Source organism: Quercus lobata, chromosome 1 (assembly GCF_001633185.2).
Source record: "Quercus lobata isolate SW786 chromosome 1, ValleyOak3.0 Primary Assembly, whole genome shotgun sequence".
Classification (NCBI taxonomy): domain Eukaryota; kingdom Viridiplantae; phylum Streptophyta; class Magnoliopsida; order Fagales; family Fagaceae; genus Quercus; species Quercus lobata.
The window spans coordinates 18,209,768-18,233,357 of NC_044904.1; the positions used below are offsets into that span (position 1 = coordinate 18,209,768).

The window sequence follows — 23,590 nt, forward strand, 5'->3', positions numbered from 1 at the left end:
TTGTATAATTTAAATTTTTTAGTGACCACCCTAAAAAAAATTTCTTGAACCGCCACGGACTCAAACATACATATTTATAAAGATCTTGTTGAAATTGTTGTTTCACAAGACCATTCATTCACAATACCCCAAATATTTTTTTTTTTTTTTTTATTCTAGAACCCAAAAGGAGAACACCATTGTAGATGAATCTTCTTTATTACAACACGCCATGGAAAAACATACATTTAGGGATTGTAAACATTAAAACACCAATCAGCACCAGGTTTTTTAAGACATAGACCTTCAATTTTAGGTCGAAGAATCCAAACACAAGGTTCGTCGCATGTGAAAGCCTGAGGATCGTACATCACCTAGTAGTCGAGGCTTTCCCCTTTCCATTGGAAACCGCAGAATACTTTTGGTAAATCAGTAACGATGTCTTGTTTGTCATCAAAGGGAATATTATAGAGAGGAAAAACAGTCCTTGGGCCTCCACATTGACTTAAAACTGTCAAGTTCTTAGGACTCACGTAATTATAGATTTGAATTGTTGTAGCTTCGGCATTGGTAGAGAAAGTAGTAACAATTATAAACAGGGCAAGCAACATATCAATGGTGATACATTTTTATTGAAATGACTCATTTTGTTTCTGTAATTGTATAACTAGTATTGGGTGCAAAACAGAGTCGTTAACATGTTCTTTATTTATACATTTGTTTCACTAAAAAGCCTTCTGTAAAGATAGTTTTCCGCATTTTCCAGTATTTGGTAGCACAAAAAAAATCGGTCAACGGAAAACCCTAATAAAAATAAGGCTTATTTTTTGTAAGTTGTTTTCCAAAATAAATTTTGGAACTCTCACTCATTGCATCTCCTGTAAATATTATATTTTTCTGTAACCATGAGAAACATAATTTTTTGGGGCCTTCTCTCTCTCACGGTAAGCTCTCTCACTTTTTCTCTTTTCTCTTTGCTTTTTCTCTAATCATATATTCTTTGCTTTGAATTTCAAGCTTGATTTTTTTTTTTCTCTAAGAAATTTTCAATTTGATGGATTCCAGGCAGAAATTACTTAAAAAAAAAAAATTAAAAACAAATACTTTATTGATGTAAAGGAAAACATGTACAGAGTAAGACATGCCAACACTATGCATGTTACAGTACCAAACCAACCACAGAAACTTCAAAAAAATTATAAAAAGAACAATGACTTTCTAGAACACAAAAACATGCTTATCCTTTAAACCTGAGTAGACGTAACTCGCCAATATGCCTCCAAAACTGCATTGGCTCCTTCTAGAATAACCTATGGTTGTGTTTGAATATTCTCAAAATAAACTTTGTTTCTTGCATTCCATATTGCCCAAGACAGAACTGCCCATTGCTCTAATTCCTTCTTCCAGGCAGGAGTTACATCTTTTCGCACATAAAAGTGCAAAAAAATAAAAATAAATAAATAAAAAATAAGAAGTAGAAAGAATGAATGAAGTAAAAGACAAAAATTTAAACATAGTGCCTATATTCCTCTAAATTTCTTTACATGGGACAATCTTTACATTATATAATGAATGATAATTATTTAGGGAAATTGCATTTGTTGGCAGATACATTATGCAGATACTATGAAGTGATAATATATTATATAGATACATTATACATTACGTAGATACCCATAAAAGGATGAAACCCATAACTTTTTATGCGCTATGTATGTAGGGTGGCTTAATGTATTTGGGGCCTAAGGCGAAAACTAAAATTGAGGCCTTTTATATGGAGTATTTAAATACGATTTAAAAAATATATATTACTTAAACTTTATTATCTTGTTTTAGATGCAATAATTACTACTAAATTACTAATTAACATGAATCATGTAGATTTTTTTTTTTTTTACAAAGTCTATACACAAAAAATTTGACAAAACTTTTCACACCTGTTGATGTGGGTAAGTAGAAAAGTGATGTTAGTGATAGACTTAAATAATAACTAGTAAAAAAAAAAAAAAACTAGTAAAAGTTTGCCAACTCAACTTCTAAAAAATATAGTGAATTTTTTTTTAATATTTGAGAAGTACTACATTCACAATATTTTCACAAAAAATCCTAAGTATTAAGTTGTTACTAATTTTAATTTGAATCACCATTGAAATTAATTTTTGTCATTAATACTAGCCTGTAACAACCAATCACTTAGGATTTATTGTGAAAGTGGGGCAAAAAATATTGTGGACGTAGTATTTCTCTCTATTTTTTTAAAATATTATTTTATTTATTGTCTAATATTTGAGCTTAATTAATACAGTTATAATGAAAAAAATATCACTATTGGTTAAAATTTGGGGGCATTTTTTTCTACTTGGGGCTTTAGGTGGTCCCAACATTTGCTTTTAGTATAGAGTCGATTATGTATGTATTTACAGTTCATACAAGGGTGGCAATTCGTGTTTGCATGTCGTGTCAACTCATGAGTATTTGACGATGTAGGTCAATACTAACTCGACATGTTTATTAAAGGGGTCAAAATTCCTCAACCCTAAAATGACTCATTCATTAAACGAGTTAATCGTGTCGACCTGTTTATCAAATTTAATCAAAATGAAAAAAAAAAAAACATTTATGAAAAAACAAACAAATAAATTTTTTAGTATAAAATTCAGAACTAATGAGTAATTGTATCACAAATAATCATTCAAAACTAAAGTATATCACAATATCACAAATAATCAATCACAATATGTCAAAGAAAATAAATCACAACAACTAATAAGTTTATATACCTAGAGTTTGAAGGGTATATTGGTAAAATGTCATTTAATTAAACGGGTCAGATGGGTCAAACGGGTTCTATATGTTCAACACTAACCCAACCCATTTATTAAAAGGATCAGCCGTGTCAACCCGAATATGACACAAACCCGTTAAACCTCAACCCATAACCTACTAATTTCATGTCATGTTGTGTCAAGTTATGTTCGCGGGTCGTGTCCAATTTTGCCACCCTATATATATATATGTGTGTGTGTGTGTGTGTGTGTGTGTGTGTGTGTATACATGTTATTGTCCATATAAATGAGCAAGATGAGTGGTAAAGATCATGAAAATTTGACAACTAATTTTGACTGTATCTATTGTCAAAATTTTAGTATGAAAACTAAATTCATTCTTGGTTTTTTATTTATATTGATTACATTAATTTTGTTTTCATACATAATACACATGTTTTAAATTATAAAAGAAAAAAATAAAATAAAAAATTGTATACCAAACACGAGAAAACATTCTCAAGCTCATTTTCAATATCGTTACCAAACACTAGAAAATAAAATAGTTTTCCAGAAAATACTCTTTGGAAAATGAACTATTTTCCAGAAAAATGTTAATGTTGAAACAAACAGAGCTACATTAGTTGGTTTACATAATACACATGTTTTAAAATATACATAAATATTTTTTTTAAATTGCATACCAAACACCAAAATACATTCTCAAACTCATTTTCAAGGTCATTACCAAACATTGGAAAATAAGACAAATTTTTAGAAAATGCACTTTGGAAAATGAACAATTTTCCAGAAAACGTTAATGCTGAAACAAATAGAGCAATAGTGGCTGTAGGTTTGTAGTTCTTTTTTGCGTTTAGAAAAAGGATAAAATTTAGTTAACACCCAAAGTTTAGTTGGCATTAGCCCAAGATTTCGGAGTTGGTTGAGTTAGCCCAAATTTTTGGGGTGTTTACTATATTTGACTTAATTAAGAAAGCATGGCAATGATTTTAATGTTGACTACGGCAAAAAAAAAAAAGTTATAATCATCTGTTTACATGTTAGGTAATGCTATATTTAGAAACTATTTTGTAATATTTTTATAAACAGTTGATGTGACAAATTTTCATAATTTTGAACCCCAAATTTAAGCAACATTCAAGTTTGCTTCAAGCAACCACAACCACGTATTATAAATGTCTAAACCACATTAAATCTCAAAGTATTAATTTTGGGTTTTTCTCAACGACCAAAAAAAAAAAAAATGTATTAATTTTGGGGTAATGTAGGGTTTACACTTATAACGAGGTTTGCATCCATTTATTCCTTGCAATTAAAATAAAGGCATGGCATTGGACAAAAAATATCACAATTTCATTTTCTCTATACGAATTCCAAAGACTAAGAGATAAGTTTAGCTCCCAAAAAGAGGCGTAAGTAACCCTACAAATTTGGACCATACTTATCTCAAGCATAGTCATAAGAAAGATAAATAGATTCCACTTTACTACAAACATTTAATGGTCATGATGACATAATAAATGATTGTGATGAAATGGAAATTTTGGACTTTTAGTAATTTAGTTTGACATTGTTGTCGAGGTACATGTCTACTGAAACATATTGAAGTTATCTTATAGTGATGCAAATATTTGTAACTAGTATAAACCATATACTCCCCCTTTCAAGGTGGAATTTGGTGTAAGGATAATATCTGTTGCACAGTTTTACTCACACTTCATTTTTAAACTAAAATCATGATTTGAAGTCACCAATCACGATTTTTAAATTTAAAATTACGATTTCTATTCATGTGTAATAATTTATGTGTAATAAATACAACTCTTTAGTGTAAGGGGAATGTAAAACGTCTATCTTATGAGAGTGAGTCCTATGTTTGTAGAGTCCACCCTCGTATGGAAGAGGATTTTTTTTTTTTTTTTTAGTGAGAAAAGGAGACATGTTATATAGGTTTACTAACATATACTCTTAGGGTATCTATTAACAAACTATTTTAAAAAACTATTTATGGAAAAAATGAAAAAATGACTATTTTTTAAAATTTTTTATAGAAAGTTTTCTAAAATAGATAATTAATGTATACATTAACCGAACCCATGTTATATATACATGCCATACAACATACAAATTATCCTTTTTCTTACAATATGTGGATCCCATAATTGTATGGACTCGTGTATATGTCATGAGAGATATGATGCATATGTGAAATGCTTAACATAATAATTTTTGAACGCAAGCATGGTCTAAACATGGTCTTAATTACTATATTGTGGCTGGTAGTTTAAACCTCATTGCCGAAGTGGTACAAAGAGCAGATGAAAAGGCCTAATGGGCTTCACAATGTAGTAATTAAGAGCTGATAGGAGTAATATAGCTTCGATTGACGTGCACAAAAGTAATACTATACTCGTAACATGTATTGCACTGTTCCCCTCGAAAATGACTGTCATTTTCGATCGTCGCCTATCGTAATTATATGACAACTCTACACCTTTTTAGATATTTTTCTTCGTCAGAATTCAATTCCCACCTATTCATAGTAGCTTCTATATATACATAGAGAGAGAGAGAGATTAGCTTTGAATGGGTTTTCTTACGCCATCTCTTTTTCTTTTTCTTTTTTTGTGATCTGGGGTTGATAACATTCAACGTGTTGCAATGGAGACCTAATAGTTTTGCTTATATTATATACTTGTGTGTGAGACTGAGATGTCCCTTTCGAAACTGGATCAAAATGTCAACAGTTGAGAATCACCCCGGGTGTGGATTATTTATGTCAGATTGGCATAACATCACCTTCTGTTTCAAACTCAAATGCCCCATTACTCGGAATAAAAATTTGGAAGAGGAATTCTTTGTAAAGAACACCATTTTCACATTGCCAGCATCAAATTATAAATTGATGGAAATTTCACCAAGAAAAAAAATATATGGACAATCCTTCCCTTTATACAAGAAGATATGGAAAATGAATTCTACATTTACAGGGGCTATATGTATATATATATGAATAATATATATATATATATATATATTTATATTTTTATAGCAACTGTACGTTATCAACACGGTTAGATGAATGTGTCGCGCCAAGGAGTGCGGCTCCGACGCCTGATCCATCTTCTGTGTCCATAAGAATGACATGTTGAGCTGCTTCTTCCCCCAATATTTCTATCATGGCTTCATGCAAGTATTCCCTAAACATTGTATAGCTTGTATATAAACCCCCTTCAATTGCAACAACTGTTCTTTTCATTTTAATATCACTTCTACTCCTCCCACCCGTGATCCCACCACTTCCATCCCGGCCGATCTTTTTCAAGATACCTACAATACCAGCAGCTGCCAATCGGGCAGCCCTACGAGTCACCACATCACATACCTTTACAACGAGCTTTCTAACCTTCAAAGGGACATCAGGAATCTGAAATGACAAAAGCCCATCAAATAAACACATTATCAAAGAACCAATTTATCCATTTGAGGTTAATCATTCAACCAGGAAACAGGAAAACTGAATGGAATAGTTGTGTACCTCCAATGTGTCTTTCAAGATTCTTGCTACTTCTGTCAACTCAGGAGAGTCATCCTCATGCATCTCAGCCATCAATGGTGTCCTGAAACAAAAAAGGGAACAAAGTTATAACCTGTTACATTAATTGAGTGTTCAGAAGGCATTAAACTGTATTGCAAGCATAACAATACTGCAAACAAATGCAAAAGAATATGCTGAATATCAAGGAATCCTAGTTCAGGCACATGTAATTGTATGCTTATGTAATATCATTATTATTTTAAACTTGCCTTCAGCTCCTAGGAGTTACGAATCTGGTTCTGATTCACAGGCTTTTAAATGTTTAACTACATCATTATTCCTTCCTGATACAATTCAATTCATTGTTCCTTCATCTAAAGCACCTCGCAGATTTTTTCAAACACTCCTTCACATTCTCACAATGTCCAAATGCAAATGCATATGTACTTAGTAGCTCAAATTTCTATAAGATCACTATTACATCCAATGCCTAGACATTAAATTACAATAAATGTCAAAACACAATTAATCCTTTTCTAGCAAAGATACAAAACATCAATAGTCATGATAAAAATACCACCAAGCCAATTGTAATAACATTGAGCAAATGTAAAATTTTTACCTAAGCACACCAACAAAACAAAAACGTTATGCTTGGGGAGATCCTCATTTTATTTTTTACTATCCAAGATTTGATATGGTATTCTAGTATCGGACTCTACAATTAATATTTTAGGAAGCTAAACTTGCATCTTTATATAGAATTAGGAGTCAACAGACAGCAGGATTGAAAGCACAACATAGCAAGAGTCTCATGTGAGCAACACAAATGCAAATATATTTGTGTCTGCATACATTTTTGTGAATGAGAGAGAGAGAGAGAGAGAGAGAACCTCAAAATAAAGGGCATTGATAACTTTGGAAGAGCATCTCCAAATATATCTGCCTCATGTGACATCCTCAGAATTACTCTCCTCACAATGTCACCAAGATACATTCCTGATATCATTTTCTCAAAGCCCTGCACAAAATATCATAAATTTGATTTAATCCCCAAACATACAGCAACAGTAATGGTAACTGGGAAAGCAACCAAACCTTACCTGATCATTTGGATTAGGGCTATCAGCATCTAGCTCGATGTCATAAGAAGTTCTCGGTAAATGGGATGACCAGAAATTTCCCCATTCCATGTTGACAACCTGATGCAAATGAAGATGGGTCAATGTTAACAAATATATAACAAAGTAAATCAATTCATCAGATAAAGAATCTGATGATGTCTGTCTAGAGACATAAAGAAAGGATACCATGCCTCCAGAAGTTGTAAGAAGCCCTTGACACTTAATGATAGCATCTGTCCGCTCCAAATAACAGGCATTTGTACCTGTTCCAATTATAACTGCAGCGATAGTGTCTGGATCATGATAATGTCCAAGAGCTAAAGTTCCCACTGTATCATTAACCTGCTTAAGAACATAAATAAAATTATGCACAAAATCTAAGTGCTATAGTTGCACAAGTAACTCGAGATGTAAATAAAACACAAACCAATTACATGTCACATTGCATGTTCTTACGCATGCATGTCATTTAATAGTTTAGAATTTAGAAGTGCCTAGATTGATGGTTTACACAAAAACACCAAGATTGGCCTAAGCCCAGTAAGCTTGAGGATGAGTTGAAAGGGGAAATTGCTCAAAATAAATAGATCAGAGGATTAAAATATGTTGTTATCATAATGAGATATCCATATCCACTGTCTAGCACAGAAACTCTGTAAAAATGGTAGAACGAATCTGTATGAGCCACAAGGAAAGCTCACAACACAAAGTCATACAAGGCTGACCAAGAAACCACTCTAAGTTCAGTCTTTATATGATAATACTATACATTGATTAAGCCAATCTACTCCAACTAGATTTAACTAAATATTTCATAATCATCACATAAATTCATAGAAAACACACATCATAAACTGTACATACATATGGCCATTAATCACTTTTTAAAAGATGTTTTACAATACTAAGATATTGATTTCAACTTTCAACGCTGAAAATGGTTACTATAACATCATTTAGGATCCTAACAACCATATCTTCCTGCCACAATTATTATCGATCAATGCTCGTACAATATCAATTACTTCTTTGTTTTTTCAGTTTGTGCAAAAATGTAGCACTTAATTTCAGCACGTAGCTTAAAAGTAATAATAACCATAACTATCTTAAAAAGAATAATAACTGCAAGGTAATCAGGACCTCCCTTAATGGACAATATCCTTTATGTTCAAAAATAACACAAAATATGTTATGATTTAAAGCTATCAGAATGGTGGTTAATGTTTACTGAAGAAGTAATGATATTACCTTTTCTTCTGATAAGTAGTAATGTTATTAACTTTTAACAGTTTTACCTTAAAAGAATTGAGATATTTTAACACGGTGGATTAGGATAGCAATATCCAAAAGAAAGCAATAAACAATACCTACTTAGGTCAATATTAGTGGCCTAAAAACTTCTAAAGATCTATTGTGTATCGCAGCTTCCTCAGAAACTATTATGATTGTATTAACAGCCATCATATTAATTTCTGAGAATGTCCCAGCAAACACAAGTCTATTTCAATTTACTAAACACAAAAGACATTAATTATGTAGTATAACTAGGAAAAACGAACATAAATCAAACACGTAACCACATCAGGCAAAGATGGCAAGCTACTATAAATTTATGTACAATTTCTTGGCTCAAAGAGTATGGCCTTCAATAGGGCTTAAAGTGAAACACGGATTCATGTAGCTAATTAAATTTTTAGATTAAGGTCTAGTAGTGTTTAATTTTTTTTTTTTTTTTTTTTTTTTTTTTTTACTTATCTTGGTGCATTCAATTTTTTTCACACAGCTTAAGGGAGTTGCAGCTTTAACCAAACAATTCAAAAGTAAAAATATAAACTCTGCATACCACATGTAAGCAAGAAACACCATCAACTAAATCTAAGATATCATGTAACGCCAAGGCTTGTGCATATCATATGGTGAGCCAGCTTTCAAATCAAGTTAAAGCAAATTACAATATGCAAACACACTTAGAACATAATAAAGCACTATTTCAAGTCAATGTTCACCATTAAGAGAAGGTAAATTGTACAAGGATGCTAAGAGAGCTTACCAGTGCTGCTACCCGCATATTTAGGCCTTTTCTGGCCATTGCTTGTTCTAAACATTCGGAAACCTCTCTTCCAACCTGACAGCCAGAAATTTGTTCATGCCACATTACAATAATGTATCAAAAAAATTTGATATTCAAAAAAACTGTTCAGCTTATTCTTGATCAGTGTTTAGATTGATTTGGTGATATTAGACCTGATTCAAACTGACTTCAGCGTCAACAAAAAAGTTTTCCAAGCAAATAAACTGTTGCCTTTCACAAAATTTCTAGAATTATGGAGCTTTCAACGTACAAGTTACAAGAATATATTCTGACTAACCGTGTCTTCAATGCCAAATCCTTTTGTCCATTTAATCAAAATGCCTGTTGAAACAGATGTTTGCTTCACAGGAAAAGAGAATGTAAATCCAAGTTCCCTTCTTCTCATCAGTGAAGTGTCCGAGCCATCTCCTTCTTTTTCAACAAACTCTTTTAACGAGGAAGCAATAAAATCAAAGAGATCCTGCCATCAATAAAAACACATTAGCTTGCCAAAAAAGTATATAAATAGTATGTCGTAAGATTTCAAAGAAACGCTTAATGTTAGTACAATATTTGAGTTACAAAGTTGAGGACCTCGCTTGTGCTGGTCATCAAATGTTGGGGAATGGGTTGCCGCTCCACATCTGGTTCTAGGATAGACCTTTGACCTCCTAGCTGAACTCGCAAGACCCTAAAATTAGTACCCCCAAGATCTAGAGCATAGTAAATTCCTTTCTCACTCCTGATGAAAAAAACAAAAACCAATATCAATTTTACAATGTTAATAAATGCAAGCTTTACTAGTTACAAACAACTCATACACTGATATAACAAGATGTTACATCCATCCCGACAAACCAAACTTCATAATCAATGCAGAAGCGAAAACAACAATAGCATGCATAAATAAATAAAACATAAATCTCCCAACAAAGTTACTTCATAGACAAAACCAAGTAAAATCATGGCACCTTAAGGGCCCATATAAGCCCCCCAAATTTTCAAAAAATTTAACTGAGTTAAAGATTATTGCAGAATCATTTTAGTGACATTTTAAAAGTAGAACCACGTCTACATAGGAAAAAGGATTAATAGAGAACACAAAGATTCCAACTTTTGGAATCTTAAACAGTTTTTCTGCAACAATATTATCGCACTTATAAAACTTATATAAAAAGAAGTGAAGGGGGAAAGAACATCTCAGATCCTGTAAACCATATCTGCAAATTTTGAACAAATCATTCCCCAATAAAGTAGATTTGATTAATCAAAAATGTCAAATGTTTAGACGACAGATTAACATTATAAGGAATATTATACATAATTTGAAAAGTGAATAACTTAAAAACATCCCAATGCTTTAAGCTATGTGTATCAGTTGTCTAGAAGAAGAACCCACCAACAACATTAACAAACAAATATGCAAAATAAGGAAAACTGCAAGCAAAAGAAGACCATACTTCTTAGGGACACAAGAACAAAACCGAAATGACAATATTTTAGATTGAAGAATTTTAGATAAAAGTAAATAGCAAAATAATTCGCAACAAACTTACACAAAAAAGTCAATCCACGCCCTACAAAGTAACAATAAAACAACAATGAAGTTAACTTGGAAATAAAAAAGAAAAGACAAAAAATAAAAATAAAAATAAACAAAGAAACCAAAATTTGAAAAATTAAACAGTGTCACAACCAGTTACAACATTCCAAGAAACATGGAATTGATACATACAATAAACCAAAGAAAACTATCAACCATGAAATCAATCCAAAAAAAGAAAAATATATATACATCAAAATCCTAAACGCATACGCATTTTTCTTTTTTTAGCTCAACATTCAAGTAGACAATAGAAGAACCCCCAGAAACAACCTCCCCAGAAAAAGAACAAAAATTGAACCAAACCCATTAAAGAAAAAGCCAAAAGAAGCAAAACCCAAGTGGGAAAAATATGATAAGTGAGATTACCCATTGGGGAGAGTATCAACAAAAGTGAGCAACATTTTGAGCTTGGAGCCACCTTCAGAGGCAAGACCAGCGTGCATCTCTACAGCCATGGCGTCCACCACTTGCTTAAGCCTACCCACCGTGGTCTCACACCCTTGTTCAAACTCAGCCAACACTCCCACAACTCTCCTCCACTTCCTCCTACTTTTCACTCTCTTCCCCACCACCACCGCCGCCACAGCACAAGCCGTAACCGCCACAGTCACGGCCACCCCCACCACCACAAAACCCCTCCCCATCCTCCTCCTCCTCCCCACCTCCGATCACTCACACCATCGAAACACGACGCCGTCTCGCCAACGCTCTTTTCGACCGGCTCTTTTGGGTGTTCGCCGGACTTTTTCTCCGGCGGTTTTGACGGCGAGTTTCGCCGGTGAAGCGGTGTGGATGATGTGTTCGACGAAATGGCCAAGAGAGAGAGAGAAATAGAGAAAAGGAAGGGTCTTTGCAAAAACAATTAAGGTTTGTAAATGTTGGAAAGCGAAGTAGGGGGTACTTATAGAGAAACCTAAAAGACGGATTTGCCCTCGGCTAACTCTCGATTTCACGGATTTGTAAGAAAATCTTTGAGGATTTTTTTTACCGTTCTTGAAAGGATTTTTGAGGTTAATGAGAACTTTGACTTGTGTTTCTTTCTTTCTTTCAGCTTTGTTTTGTTGTGCTGAGGGTTGCTTTTGTGGGGTTGGTGCTCACCTTTGCCCTTTCTTCTTATCTCTATTTACAATTTTACCTTCTTCTTCTTCTTTTTTTTTTGTTTGCTTTGCAAAAATTAAAAATTAAAAATTAAATTTTTGGTTGGTAAGTTATTGTGATAGATAAAAGTTGGTTAAGCTATTTGAAAGGTCAAGTCGGTTGTTTTGTCTGGTGGATTAAGACCTCTCCAATTAGGAAAAATGAACCCTTGTGTTTCTTTAATTCAAGTAATTTGTTACTATAACTAGAATAATTTTAACTACATATGATAATGATGTGACTTACTTCTTATCTATCTATCTATCTTTTTTACTACTCCTCCTACTGCTACAGTGTCAAAGTGTTTTGTGTGTGTGGCAAAACACCTATGTGCACTACAGTGAGAATGATCATCATTTTGATCTTTCAATTAAAGAATTGCCAAAAATCCAACAATAGTAACTACAATTTACTTCCATCAATAATTTACTCTACTATTACCATTTATGACGGGTAGTAAATTGTATAGTTACTATAACTTACGGTATCAAAAAACTCAAGATTCCCGTAACTCAATTGGTTAACGTTTCCGAATAATTTCAAAACAGAGATTATTGAGTGTTTAAATAGTTTTGTAGACTATGAAAGGGAAAAAGTAAGTAAATAGACAGTATTAATACTATAGATTATGAAAAGTGGAATGCTAACCGTTTACCGAGTCGTAGCTTAAGTCTACTGCGTGACTTGGGACGACAAGGACGTCATGTCGGCAAGAGAATGATTTGATAGCCAAAAAAAAAAAAAACTTATATATATACACATATATGTCTATATGATAATATGAGAAAGCAAATGAGTTTTACTATTTTTTTCAAAGTGGGGGGACTGTATGAAAAAATGTAAACATAGTAGAAGTAGTTGTCTTCTGTAACGTCTTTCGGTGTCTCATAAAGTAGACAAATAATAAAAAGAGGTGTGTAATGTCGTTTCGTTGTCTTGTAAAATAAAACCTAAAAGACCTATATGTTTATTGTTTGCAAATTTTTTTTTTTTTTTTTAAGATAGTTTTGGCTCTCGATAATTACCCTTTATTATTATACTAAGATACTAAAATTCAGGTGAAAATAACAATTAAACCTTAAATCTCTTATTATTTACAATTTTACACTTGTAAAACTAGGGAAAAATCAATAATAAAAAATGTTTTCAACTTTTCATGATGAACTTGTTGATTATTGAAACATATATTGATCTGCTATATGCTATGTGTGTGTGTGTATATATATATATATATATATATGTAGGTTTGATTGATAATAAAATATTATTCTAATTGGGATTCTGATTTAGAATTATAGAGTCAAATTTTCTCTATCATGATTCATAACCCTCGAGCATATATAGCAAATATGTTGTTAGGAAAATAGGTGCATTTGATAGTTATGTTGAATCATCAGAATTACATAAGAACATTATGCGAGTGGAAAATTATTATGTACTCCCAGAGTACCATAAATGCGTATTCCCTTTTCTTACATGAATAATGGGTTCCACTAATTAAATTTATGGTATGACTTATCATTCATGTGAGGGGAGAACTACGCATTTATAGTACTCTGGGAGTACCTAATAATTTTCTTATGCGAGTATTGCATGACTGTTTTAGTTTTTTTTTTTTTTTTTTTTTTTTAAATGCGTGACCGTTTCATTTGTGTGTAGCAATTGTCACCAACTCACCGGCTAACATTTATTAATTAGAATTATCTATAGCTTCAAAGAAAGAGATAGAAATTATTTGAGACCTAAAGTGCTTTATAGGCTTTGAAACAAGAAACATCCCATTTCTATGTACTGCATAATTTATATATTCGTTTAGGTACCCCTTTTTTAGGCCAAAAGTATTTTGACTCAATTAATATTTTCTCCTAGTGTGTTTAATGGAATTATGCTCTATTAAATTTCCCCACCACAAACTATCTAATTATTTAATTTAAAAAAAAAAACTTTTTTTTAATAAATTATACTATTTATAAGCTATGAAATATACAATAATCATTTTCTCTAGTTTAACTCTCCATTCTTTCTTTCTTTTTTCTTTTTTTGAAGGGGAAATCTGTACATTCATTGAAATAAACCGGCTAAATCGACCTTAAGTACATGAAAAACTTGTGGTGGGGCTTCCTCCATCCACACTAAAAAGTCTTGAATGTTAAGTGCATGTTTGGCCAAACTATGAGTAACACTATTACAATCTCTCATTAAATGCAAGTACAGTAATTTTTCAAACGTATTGGAGTAGTTAACTCTCCATTCTTGTTAGTAAAGGGAATTTCGATCCTAAATAATTGATTTTACCTTATTAAAATCACACGGCACTCCCTTTCTTTGGTTAAGTAAATGATCATTGACGAAGGTAAAATAAATTTCTTTATCATTTTACAAGTTTGTCATCACAACTTTTGAGATTTTATATGTGTGTATGATTATTGACAAAAACAAATAGTAGCAAAAAAAAAAAAAAAATTGTTTTTATCCATATATTCTACTACTCAATTACTAATATGGATTGAAAAGGAATTATATTATACGTGTTCTCAAAAAGGCATCATGGTTGCCAAAAACAGCCTCAAAGGTCAATAACATTTCTACTAGTTTAACAACATCAAGAGGTTTTCCAACTGGCATATATGCTGGAACTAAACCATTTTGAGGCCAAGGGTGTGCAAGAACCTTGGCCCCAAAATTTCTTATTTTAATATATTTGGTTAAATTTGAAGTTTAAAATTTTTTTCAAGAGTTTTTTTTTTTTTTTTGGATGATATTTTTGCAAAAGTTAAATTTACATCCCTTTCAAAATGAAATGGGTATAAAAATTTAACTCATAAAATGGAAATGGCTAACCATACCATATTCGATGGACCCCTATAAAAAATGACATTTTTATATAAAGTTAAGTGGTACTAATGTATTATCATATTGAAAATGTCAATCATCTTAAGAAGTACTGGCAACCACTAGTATTTTGAGATTCTCAACAGCCAATACTACCCATGGTATCCAATGTGACAAGTACTCTTGCCACTGTACCTCCTCTTTTTCTCTCTCGAAATAATTTATAAAAAAAGAAAAAAAGAAAATTTTGGATCAATTTTATTTACAATTTTTTTCTTAACTACAAAATTATCAAACATGTGATTGAAAAATATATCAATTTTTTTTTTCTTTTTTCCTAGTTAATTTAATCATTTCAATTATAAGAACTAAAAAAATGGAGGCTACCTATATTTATAGGTATTGGTATTAGTATAGCCAAGTTTTCCTGGAATAAATAATTTTATAAAAAAATTATATTTTTGTGTAGTTTAGGTGAACAAAACTTAAAAAAGGTACCATTTTAATGTCTTTTTTTTTTCTTTTCTTTTTTTGCTTTTTCTTAAAAGTCATCAATTTTATCATTTTGTAAGGTTGTTGAAGTGATTTTAGTTCTTGTATCTCAATTTTTTTTTTCTTATTTCGTGAATTAGGTCCCAAATATGATACGTGAAAAAAAAATTATATATATAAGAGAATTTGGAAAACCTTCAATTTTATAATTAAGAAAAATTGCTATGAAATTAATCAATCACATATGATTTCAGGGATTTTAAAAGATGTCAAATTACATCTATTCTTAATATATGATTAGGTTGAAAAGTCTTAAGAAAAAGTTATAGATGGCAGTTTTATTTTTCATGTGTTAATTTAATCTTAAATTTTTATATGATTCTCATTATTAAATAATTAAATGATTTTGTCATGCTCTAGCTCCTAAAAAATGAAATCCCTATTCCATACCTGCATATATGTTATTGTAATTTGAGATGGTTCTATCTTAATGACAATTAAATATATTTCACCCAACTCCACCTAAAAAGGAAACAAGAGCAAAATTATTTCGAAACAAAGAATGTGCTTTGCTTCATAAAGTATGTGGAATCCTAGCTCAATGCAATACCAAGTTGTTTTTTATAGTATTTTTTTTTTAAGAAATAATTACAATATGCTGTTAATCTTGCAACTTTAACTCTTTTTCTCGTAAACTTCTAAGTACAATTTGTGCATTAACTCACGGGAGTCATAATTTATTACTAGTCATTAATGGTGCAAGAAACTAAGTTTTTATTCGGATAAGATGTGATGATTATATTGGCAAGAGTTGAGATCATCCACCCATTTTTGTTTATGCATATTATAATGACATTATCATGAGTTTATGACAATAAGACGTCTCCAAATTATCTATGTAATTTTGGACAAGACGATTAAACCCATAGCATTTTTAACCCAAAAAAAAAAAAAAAAAAACCCATAGCGTTTGCCTCAATCATTGGTGTACCTTACAATAATACAATTTAAGTTAAGATGTCTCCAATATATTCCTGTTTGTAAATAGTGCAAGGAACTAAGATGTTACCAACTAAGTTTGTTTTGCAATATGGCTTCAATATGATTGGAAAGAACCAAAGAGCAACAAAGATTTGTGTTTAATTTATATTATAATGGCACTATCACAACAAGGTATCCAGAAATGCAGATTTCAAAGTAAATATTGGTATTAATGCTATAATAGTGAATATCTGTGTATGAGAATTTGGTTCATTATATTTATTTATTTTTGGTTTGGTACTCCTTCCTATAAGGAATGATAGGATTTCAAAGCTATGTTCAACACAGTTGGAATATGTTGCATGAGGATTGTCATCCACTAATTAATTACAATGGGTGATTTGAGTTATTCTTTTTCCTTTTATTGGTTAATGCCATTTAAATTTAATCTATATTCAAAACAAGCTGATATTTCATAGCTTGGGTAATTTATTTCTCTACATCTGGTTAAAAACATAGTGATCAAATGGACATCAATCTGATGCAACATAATATAAATTTTGCTCATGCCAAGATTATGATAAATCATTATCATGAGATCTGAGAATAATGCCTTAATCATTTTTTTTTATTAGCTATGGATCCTCAACATACTAATTAGAGTAGGACACACATACATAACACGGTCCAAAACAAATTTATAATAGATCAATTCATATATAAGTAACTAAATTTTACATTAATCGTTAACCTATCACAATCCTCGTAATTTTTCCAAACTTAAGACCAATTATGAACAAAATATATTATACTAAACACACACATCAATTGAATTAAAAATGTCACACAGAACGCACAAAGTTCTTGCTCATAGATAGCCAAAAAATCTCTAGTGATCAAATGTGGGGTCCTTGTAAAATCTTCATTGTCATTGATGAAACCCCAATATCTAAATAAAAAACAGGATTCTAATCACATGCCATAAAAAATGGGGTTCCCCACTTCCCAGTTCCCAAAGTTATTACCATGAAGAAATTATGAGTTTTTTTTTTAATTTATTTTTTACAGAAGGGGCATAATAGTAAAAGAAGACAAAACCTCCCAAATTCCCCTCCACCAATAACAAACACCAAATTGCTCTCTCACTCTGATGAGATGATTCCCCAGAGAAAGAAAGAGATATCAAAGACTAGAGAGCTGGAGGTCCCCCATTTGCCATTAAAATTTAAAAAAAGAAAAAAAAGCAAAGGGTACAAAAGGCACTGAAAAGTGAAGGGGTTGGATGGGTTCCAAAATTCTGTGTATAAAATATTATTTAAAGGTTGGGGCCTTGTGGGGGAGTTTCTACATTTGGAGACAGCTGCTTTTGATAGTTATTTTAAACAATAAATAGAAATAAATTAAAAAGGCAGAAACGGCGACGCTAGCTGCGTATCCGCCGCCGTACTTGCCAGCTGTGTCCCGCTATGTTCCAGCTGTGCTCACAAATAAAGCTTACCACCCCCTCGTACTATCTTACCATTTTCACCCTTTTTTTTGTTTGTCAAACCCCAAAAAAATTTATCACATGCCAAAAAACAAGATAAATAAAAACAAAAAGAAAACAGATATTTTTTCCTTTAAAAAAAATAAAAATTTTCTTTGAACCCTTGTTCTTTCAATCAATCTAAAATCACAATATTTCATAAAAAAAAAAAAAATCACAATAAATTTCATAATATTTTTCACAACGGTTAAAATTACAAATTGTGATTGGTCTTCAATAAAATGTGGCATTGGTAAAATTGATTTTATATTACTTAATTACAATCTGACATCTTAACAAATTGTGACGTATATTTGGTAGCATTAAGTATTGTTGATTTTATAGAGAATAACAGAAAATGTCATCATGTTTACAAAGCTCTTGATAAGAAACTCATATTTCAGTGTTTGATATATCATGTTTTTATTCAATAATTATCGTAACTCACAAATTTTTTTATCAAACAAAGATACTAATTGGTTTTTGATATAGATGGATTTTTTTTTTTTTTAATTCAATAGTTATAATGACTCACAATTTTTTTTTTCTTTTTTCAGATTAAAATACCAATCGGTTTTTGGTATAGATAGAGATTGAACTCCTTATTTCTTATTTAACTATCAAAATCTTTACTCATTTTTTCTTATTTAACTATCAAAATCTTTACTAGTTGAGCTAACTAGAACCCTCTCGAAATATAATATTTTAATTATTATATAATAAGAATAGTAAAATCTACCTCTAATTTTTTTTTAGGTCATATATTTTAAAATTTTAAATTGAATTCAATCATGTGACACGTTAGTTAGGACAACTCAACCTTGTGGTTTATTTGCCTTATTGGACAAATCCTTTGTGTGTATAATTGCAACTTTTAATACCACATGATTGAATTGTACAAAACTTAAATAATTATAAATAAATTTGTTATCTTAATAAGAATTGTATTACTTATAATAAAGTTATAATGCATATGATTATTATGAAAGCAATCTTTTATATTCCTGAATTTTTTTATTTATAATCTTAATTAGTGTATTTTTAAATATATATATATATATATATACTTTTTAGTAAGTTAACAAGTTGTATATCTATAATTTTTCAAAAAACTCTGGATTTATTATTATTTTTGTTCAATAGATCACTGTTTATAGATTTTTGTTTTTTCTCTTTTTCTTCCAACGAAATCTTATCTGGAGTCTGTAAGATGGTTCTCCTATCTGTTAGATTCGTGAATTATTGATGAAACTAATAATTGATTCCAAATCTTTTGGTACAACCACAGAAGAAGGTATCGGTACCTTTATTACTGTCTTTTTTTAAGGTCATAATACATGGTCCAAATGAAAAAGGTACTCGTTAACGAAGTATGTTTGTTTTACTTAGTTAATTACTTAATTGACTGAAAATATTGGATAAAGTTTTACAATTTCAAAATAACCAATGTTCATATTAAAAAAAAAAAAAAATGGTTATATATGTTCGTTTATTACATACAGAATATAGTATTGTATATAATTATAAACCCCGTGAATTTGTATTATTTTGGTTACAATAAATAGTACATTTTCTACTCTAAGTTTGGGTTAAACAATATAGATTAATGCATTAATTCCTGTTCAGCTGGTTTTCTTTATGTTTAATATATTTTTTCATAAAAGAAAATCCAAAACAACGCCATACACATGCACGTTCGGTTTCAACAGCCATAGTGCATGCAATTTGGCGATTCAATAATTATCATATTTTATTTCGTTCTTAAAAATTATTTTACAATTAGATTACAATCTAGTAGACTTTGATGTTTTTACCAAAAGTATTATTATTGTTTCCAAAATAACTATATTTAGTAAATATACAAGTAGATTGATAACGAAATTTTGTAAAGAGTTTTGTAATATATAATTAGTGGCATCAGTTGGTTTCACTTAAGAGGATGATTAATTAATTAGGATTCAAGTATTCATTCCTTCACTTATAATATTTTATATACAAAAAAAACTAGATTGTATGCATTGTTAAATGATATCCAAAGTAAGTCAAAAAAATATTCTTTGATTGAATGCTGATCTTTTACTTTCAATATTATTATATATATTTGGTATGGTGACTTTATAGTTAAAAATAATAGCAAATTTTAATGTTTTACTAAAATAATCTCTAAATCTTCTTATTTGTACTTCTCCAAAAAAAAAAAATTCTTCTTATTTTTACATACTTGTCAAACCGTGGAATTTAATTAGATGAACTAATAAAATAATTTTGTAATCGAATAAGTAACTTGAGTTGGATTCTCACTTATATAAAAAAATGAGTTATGTTAACGGATGCTCTTAGGATAATTGTTTATAAAGTATATTAGGAAAGTTTAAATGTCATTTTCATGAAAAATATAAAAAGTCATCAACATAAATAATTGCTTTATCATTTTCTCATAAAATGTTTATAAAAACGATCCATAAACCAATGCCTTTAGGGCATTCATTAACATTTTCTTGAAAAAATAAACCAATCAACATATTGACAATAATAGTAATTTTTATCATATCTTTTTAAATATATATATATATATATATATATTGCAAAACACAATCAAGATCTTCTACATTTTTTAGATAAACTTCAATATGGAGTTCTTTAAATGTTAACCATTCATAGTTAAATAGTAAATGGTTTATATTGTTACCTCGTCAAAATTTAAATAAAAATTAACTAATAATATGTGTTTAAAAATATGTATTTTGTTATTTGAAAACATGTATTTTGTTGTTTGAAAACATATGTAGAAATACATGTAAGTGAAAAAGTATATAGTTTAAAAACTGAAAATATATGTTTGAGTGAGTGTTCCAAACACCCTCTAAATTCTTTAAATTGTAGTAAATTTTTTCCATAGTTTTTTTAAATAAAAAAAGTACTATAATAGTATAATTTTCATATAATTTTAAGTAAATATTAGTAAAAATAAAAAAAAAATAAAAAAAAAGGAGGTAACATTTATTAGAACTCGGGCGTTGTTGTGAGTGAAGCCAATATGGGTCGAGAAAATGGGTGGGTCACGAGACGATGAATGTAGTGGCATCTTTTTGTAGTAGTATTACTAGGATTCAGTAAATTGATCCTGACCGTACAGATTCGTAGTCAGTAGAGTAAATGATCTGGACCGTACAATTTATTATATATTAACTATTTACGAGACAATTGAACTAAAGTAGTTGACTCGCTACAGTTTCAAGAATGGGTTACCATACGCGTTGGCAATTAGTATTTATTTATTTATTTTTAACTTTTTATTTTTTTCTTCTTCAACACGTGCTTAATATATATAAGAGTAAATTTTTTAACTTTAGGGTAGGTCCGGTAGATGTAGGACCCAGTAGTTATAAAAAGCGCCATTAGGGTCACGCTGACTAAAATTAATTAAATTCCAACCGTTATATTTACAGTACGTTTTTTCTTGTTTTAAATTGGAGAACTCATTCACGAGGGCTTGATTGTCTGCGTGACTATATGGACTATGCACAGCACATCTTGCGTGAAAACCAATCTTGCTTCCTAATATATATATATATATATATATATATACACACATACATATATATACTTTTTGTTAATAAGAAAAAAAAAAAAAGGTTTGTGATCACAGTTACCCATCAATTTTAAACCCTACTCATGTATGGCATGGAATGAAACCACCCAAGTAATAATGAGATTTGTCATTGCTTGAACTCCCAATTTTTGTACTTATAAGTGTGATGAGTCACGAGACTCGTGACTTATAAAAATTTCTTCTTATCTATTAAGTCAAGCTCTCAAGTGTTGCTTCCTAATATTTTGAATTTAACCTTCTTTTTTTTTTTATTGAATTTAATTTGTCAATATATGATTAAAAATGCATATTTTATTCAAGTAAAATTTAATTCATATATGACTATCAAGTGTTGCTTCCTAATACATTACATGACATATCATGGTTCGATCTTAATTGAACTCCAATCCGACCTCAAAAATCTTAAACCTTTATTTTTTTAGGTTCTTTGAATGGTTCAAGTTTCAAAATCATAATTCGAATTTTGAACCATATATATGAAGCATCATAAAGAATTTCATTATTGTTTGAATATTACTTGAACTCCCACCCAACATTTAATCATATATGGTTAAAAAATCATATAAAAAAAGGCTTAAAAAATGGTATGTTCAAAATTTCAAATAACTTTTTAAGTAGAGTATGTCTAAATAACTAAAATAACAAGTTTATCATATAAAAATCCATAGGAAGAGCATATTTCTAAAAGAGTTTGTGATCACGGTACCCATCAATTTTAAATCCTACTCATGCATGACATGGAATGGAACCACCCGAGTAATAATAGGTTTGTCATTACTTGAACTCACAATTTTCGTATTTGCAAGTGTGATTGGTCACGAGACTCATGACTCATAAAGAATTCTTCTAATACATTGAGTCATGCTCTCAAGTGTTTGCTTCCTAATACCTTGAATCTAATCTAGTTTTTTTCCTTTTCTTTTTTTTTTTTTTTGATTGAATTTAATTTGTTGTTATATGATTAAAATTTAATTCATAAGTGACTCTCAAGTGTTGCTTCCTAATACATTACATAACACATTGTGGTTCAATTTTTGGTTAATCTCCGGTCCGACCTCAAAAATCTTAAACCTTTCATTCTTTTTAGGTTCTTTAAATGGTTTGGATTTCAAAATCATAATTCGATCTTCAAACCAAATATACGAAGCATTATAAAGAATTTCATTATTGTTAGTGTGGGGCCTGATAATTTGCGGCCCAAGCTCACTCCTCGTTTGGGCCCAAGGCCCAGGCCGAGGAGAGCTATCTTCTGAGGACGCCTAATGAAAGCCCAAGAAGGGCACGAGGACATGGCCAAGGACAATCTTACGCTCGGCACCTCCCAAAACACCCGAAAAAAGAGGCAAACTCGGTACAGGGGAAGGGTAAGGGAAAAAGCCGCCAACACAGTAATACGGAATTATGCATCTGACAAGCCCATACTCAAAACCATGCCCTTGTACTTTTTCAGCAACCACCAACCACTCTAGGTATGAGATGACTAGACAGGCCTGCACCCCAAAAAAGTAATATTAACATGTGGACACGAAAAGGGGAAGGGAACACTGATATAAAAGGAGAAGAAAACAAAGCTAAGGGGGAGGCCGGGGGAAGCTTAAGTCTGACAACTCTTGCTAATGGAGGGTTTAGCTAGTCAAGCCAAGCCCGCCCATGTAGTATTTCCCGTAGGAACTACGGCTAAACTGCTCACCTGTACCCAAGGTCATACCTTTCAAGCCCACTCTCTACAAATCATATTGTTGGGGCCTTTTATATGCGAGCCCAACGTCGTTCATGGGTTGTTAAAAATCGAGGCCCTATAGTTAGAATATTACTCATGTATGACATGGAATGGAACTACCCGAGTAATAATAGGTTTGTTATTACTTGAACTCACAATTTTCGTACTTGCAAGTGTGATCGGTCA

At 30.8% G+C, this 23,590-nt stretch overlaps 1 protein-coding gene across 2 annotated transcripts; it reads right to left on the reverse strand.

The window, feature by feature from the left end:
- Window positions 1-5,600: 5,600 nt before the first annotated feature.
- On the reverse strand, window positions 5,601-12,042 carry LOC115981819 (hexokinase-3-like). Of its 2 annotated transcripts, XM_031104187.1 has the most exons (10): window positions 11,471-12,042; window positions 11,055-11,075; window positions 10,093-10,240; window positions 9,797-9,979; window positions 9,478-9,552; window positions 7,614-7,769; window positions 7,407-7,505; window positions 7,197-7,324; window positions 6,304-6,385; window positions 5,601-6,192 (listed from the first exon to the last, which is right to left on the reverse strand). In XM_031104187.1, the coding sequence occupies exons 1-10, from the start codon at window positions 11,746-11,748 to the stop codon at window positions 5,812-5,814; spliced, it is 1,551 nt and encodes a 516-aa protein (XP_030960047.1). In that variant the 5' UTR covers window positions 11,749-12,042; the 3' UTR covers window positions 5,601-5,811. The 2 variants fall into 2 exon arrangements, with proteins under 2 accessions (XP_030960047.1, XP_030960055.1); XM_031104195.1 differs by lacking the exon at window positions 11,055-11,075 and having other exon boundaries at window positions 5,784-6,192; window positions 11,471-12,011.
- Window positions 12,043-23,590: the final 11,548 nt, after the last annotated feature.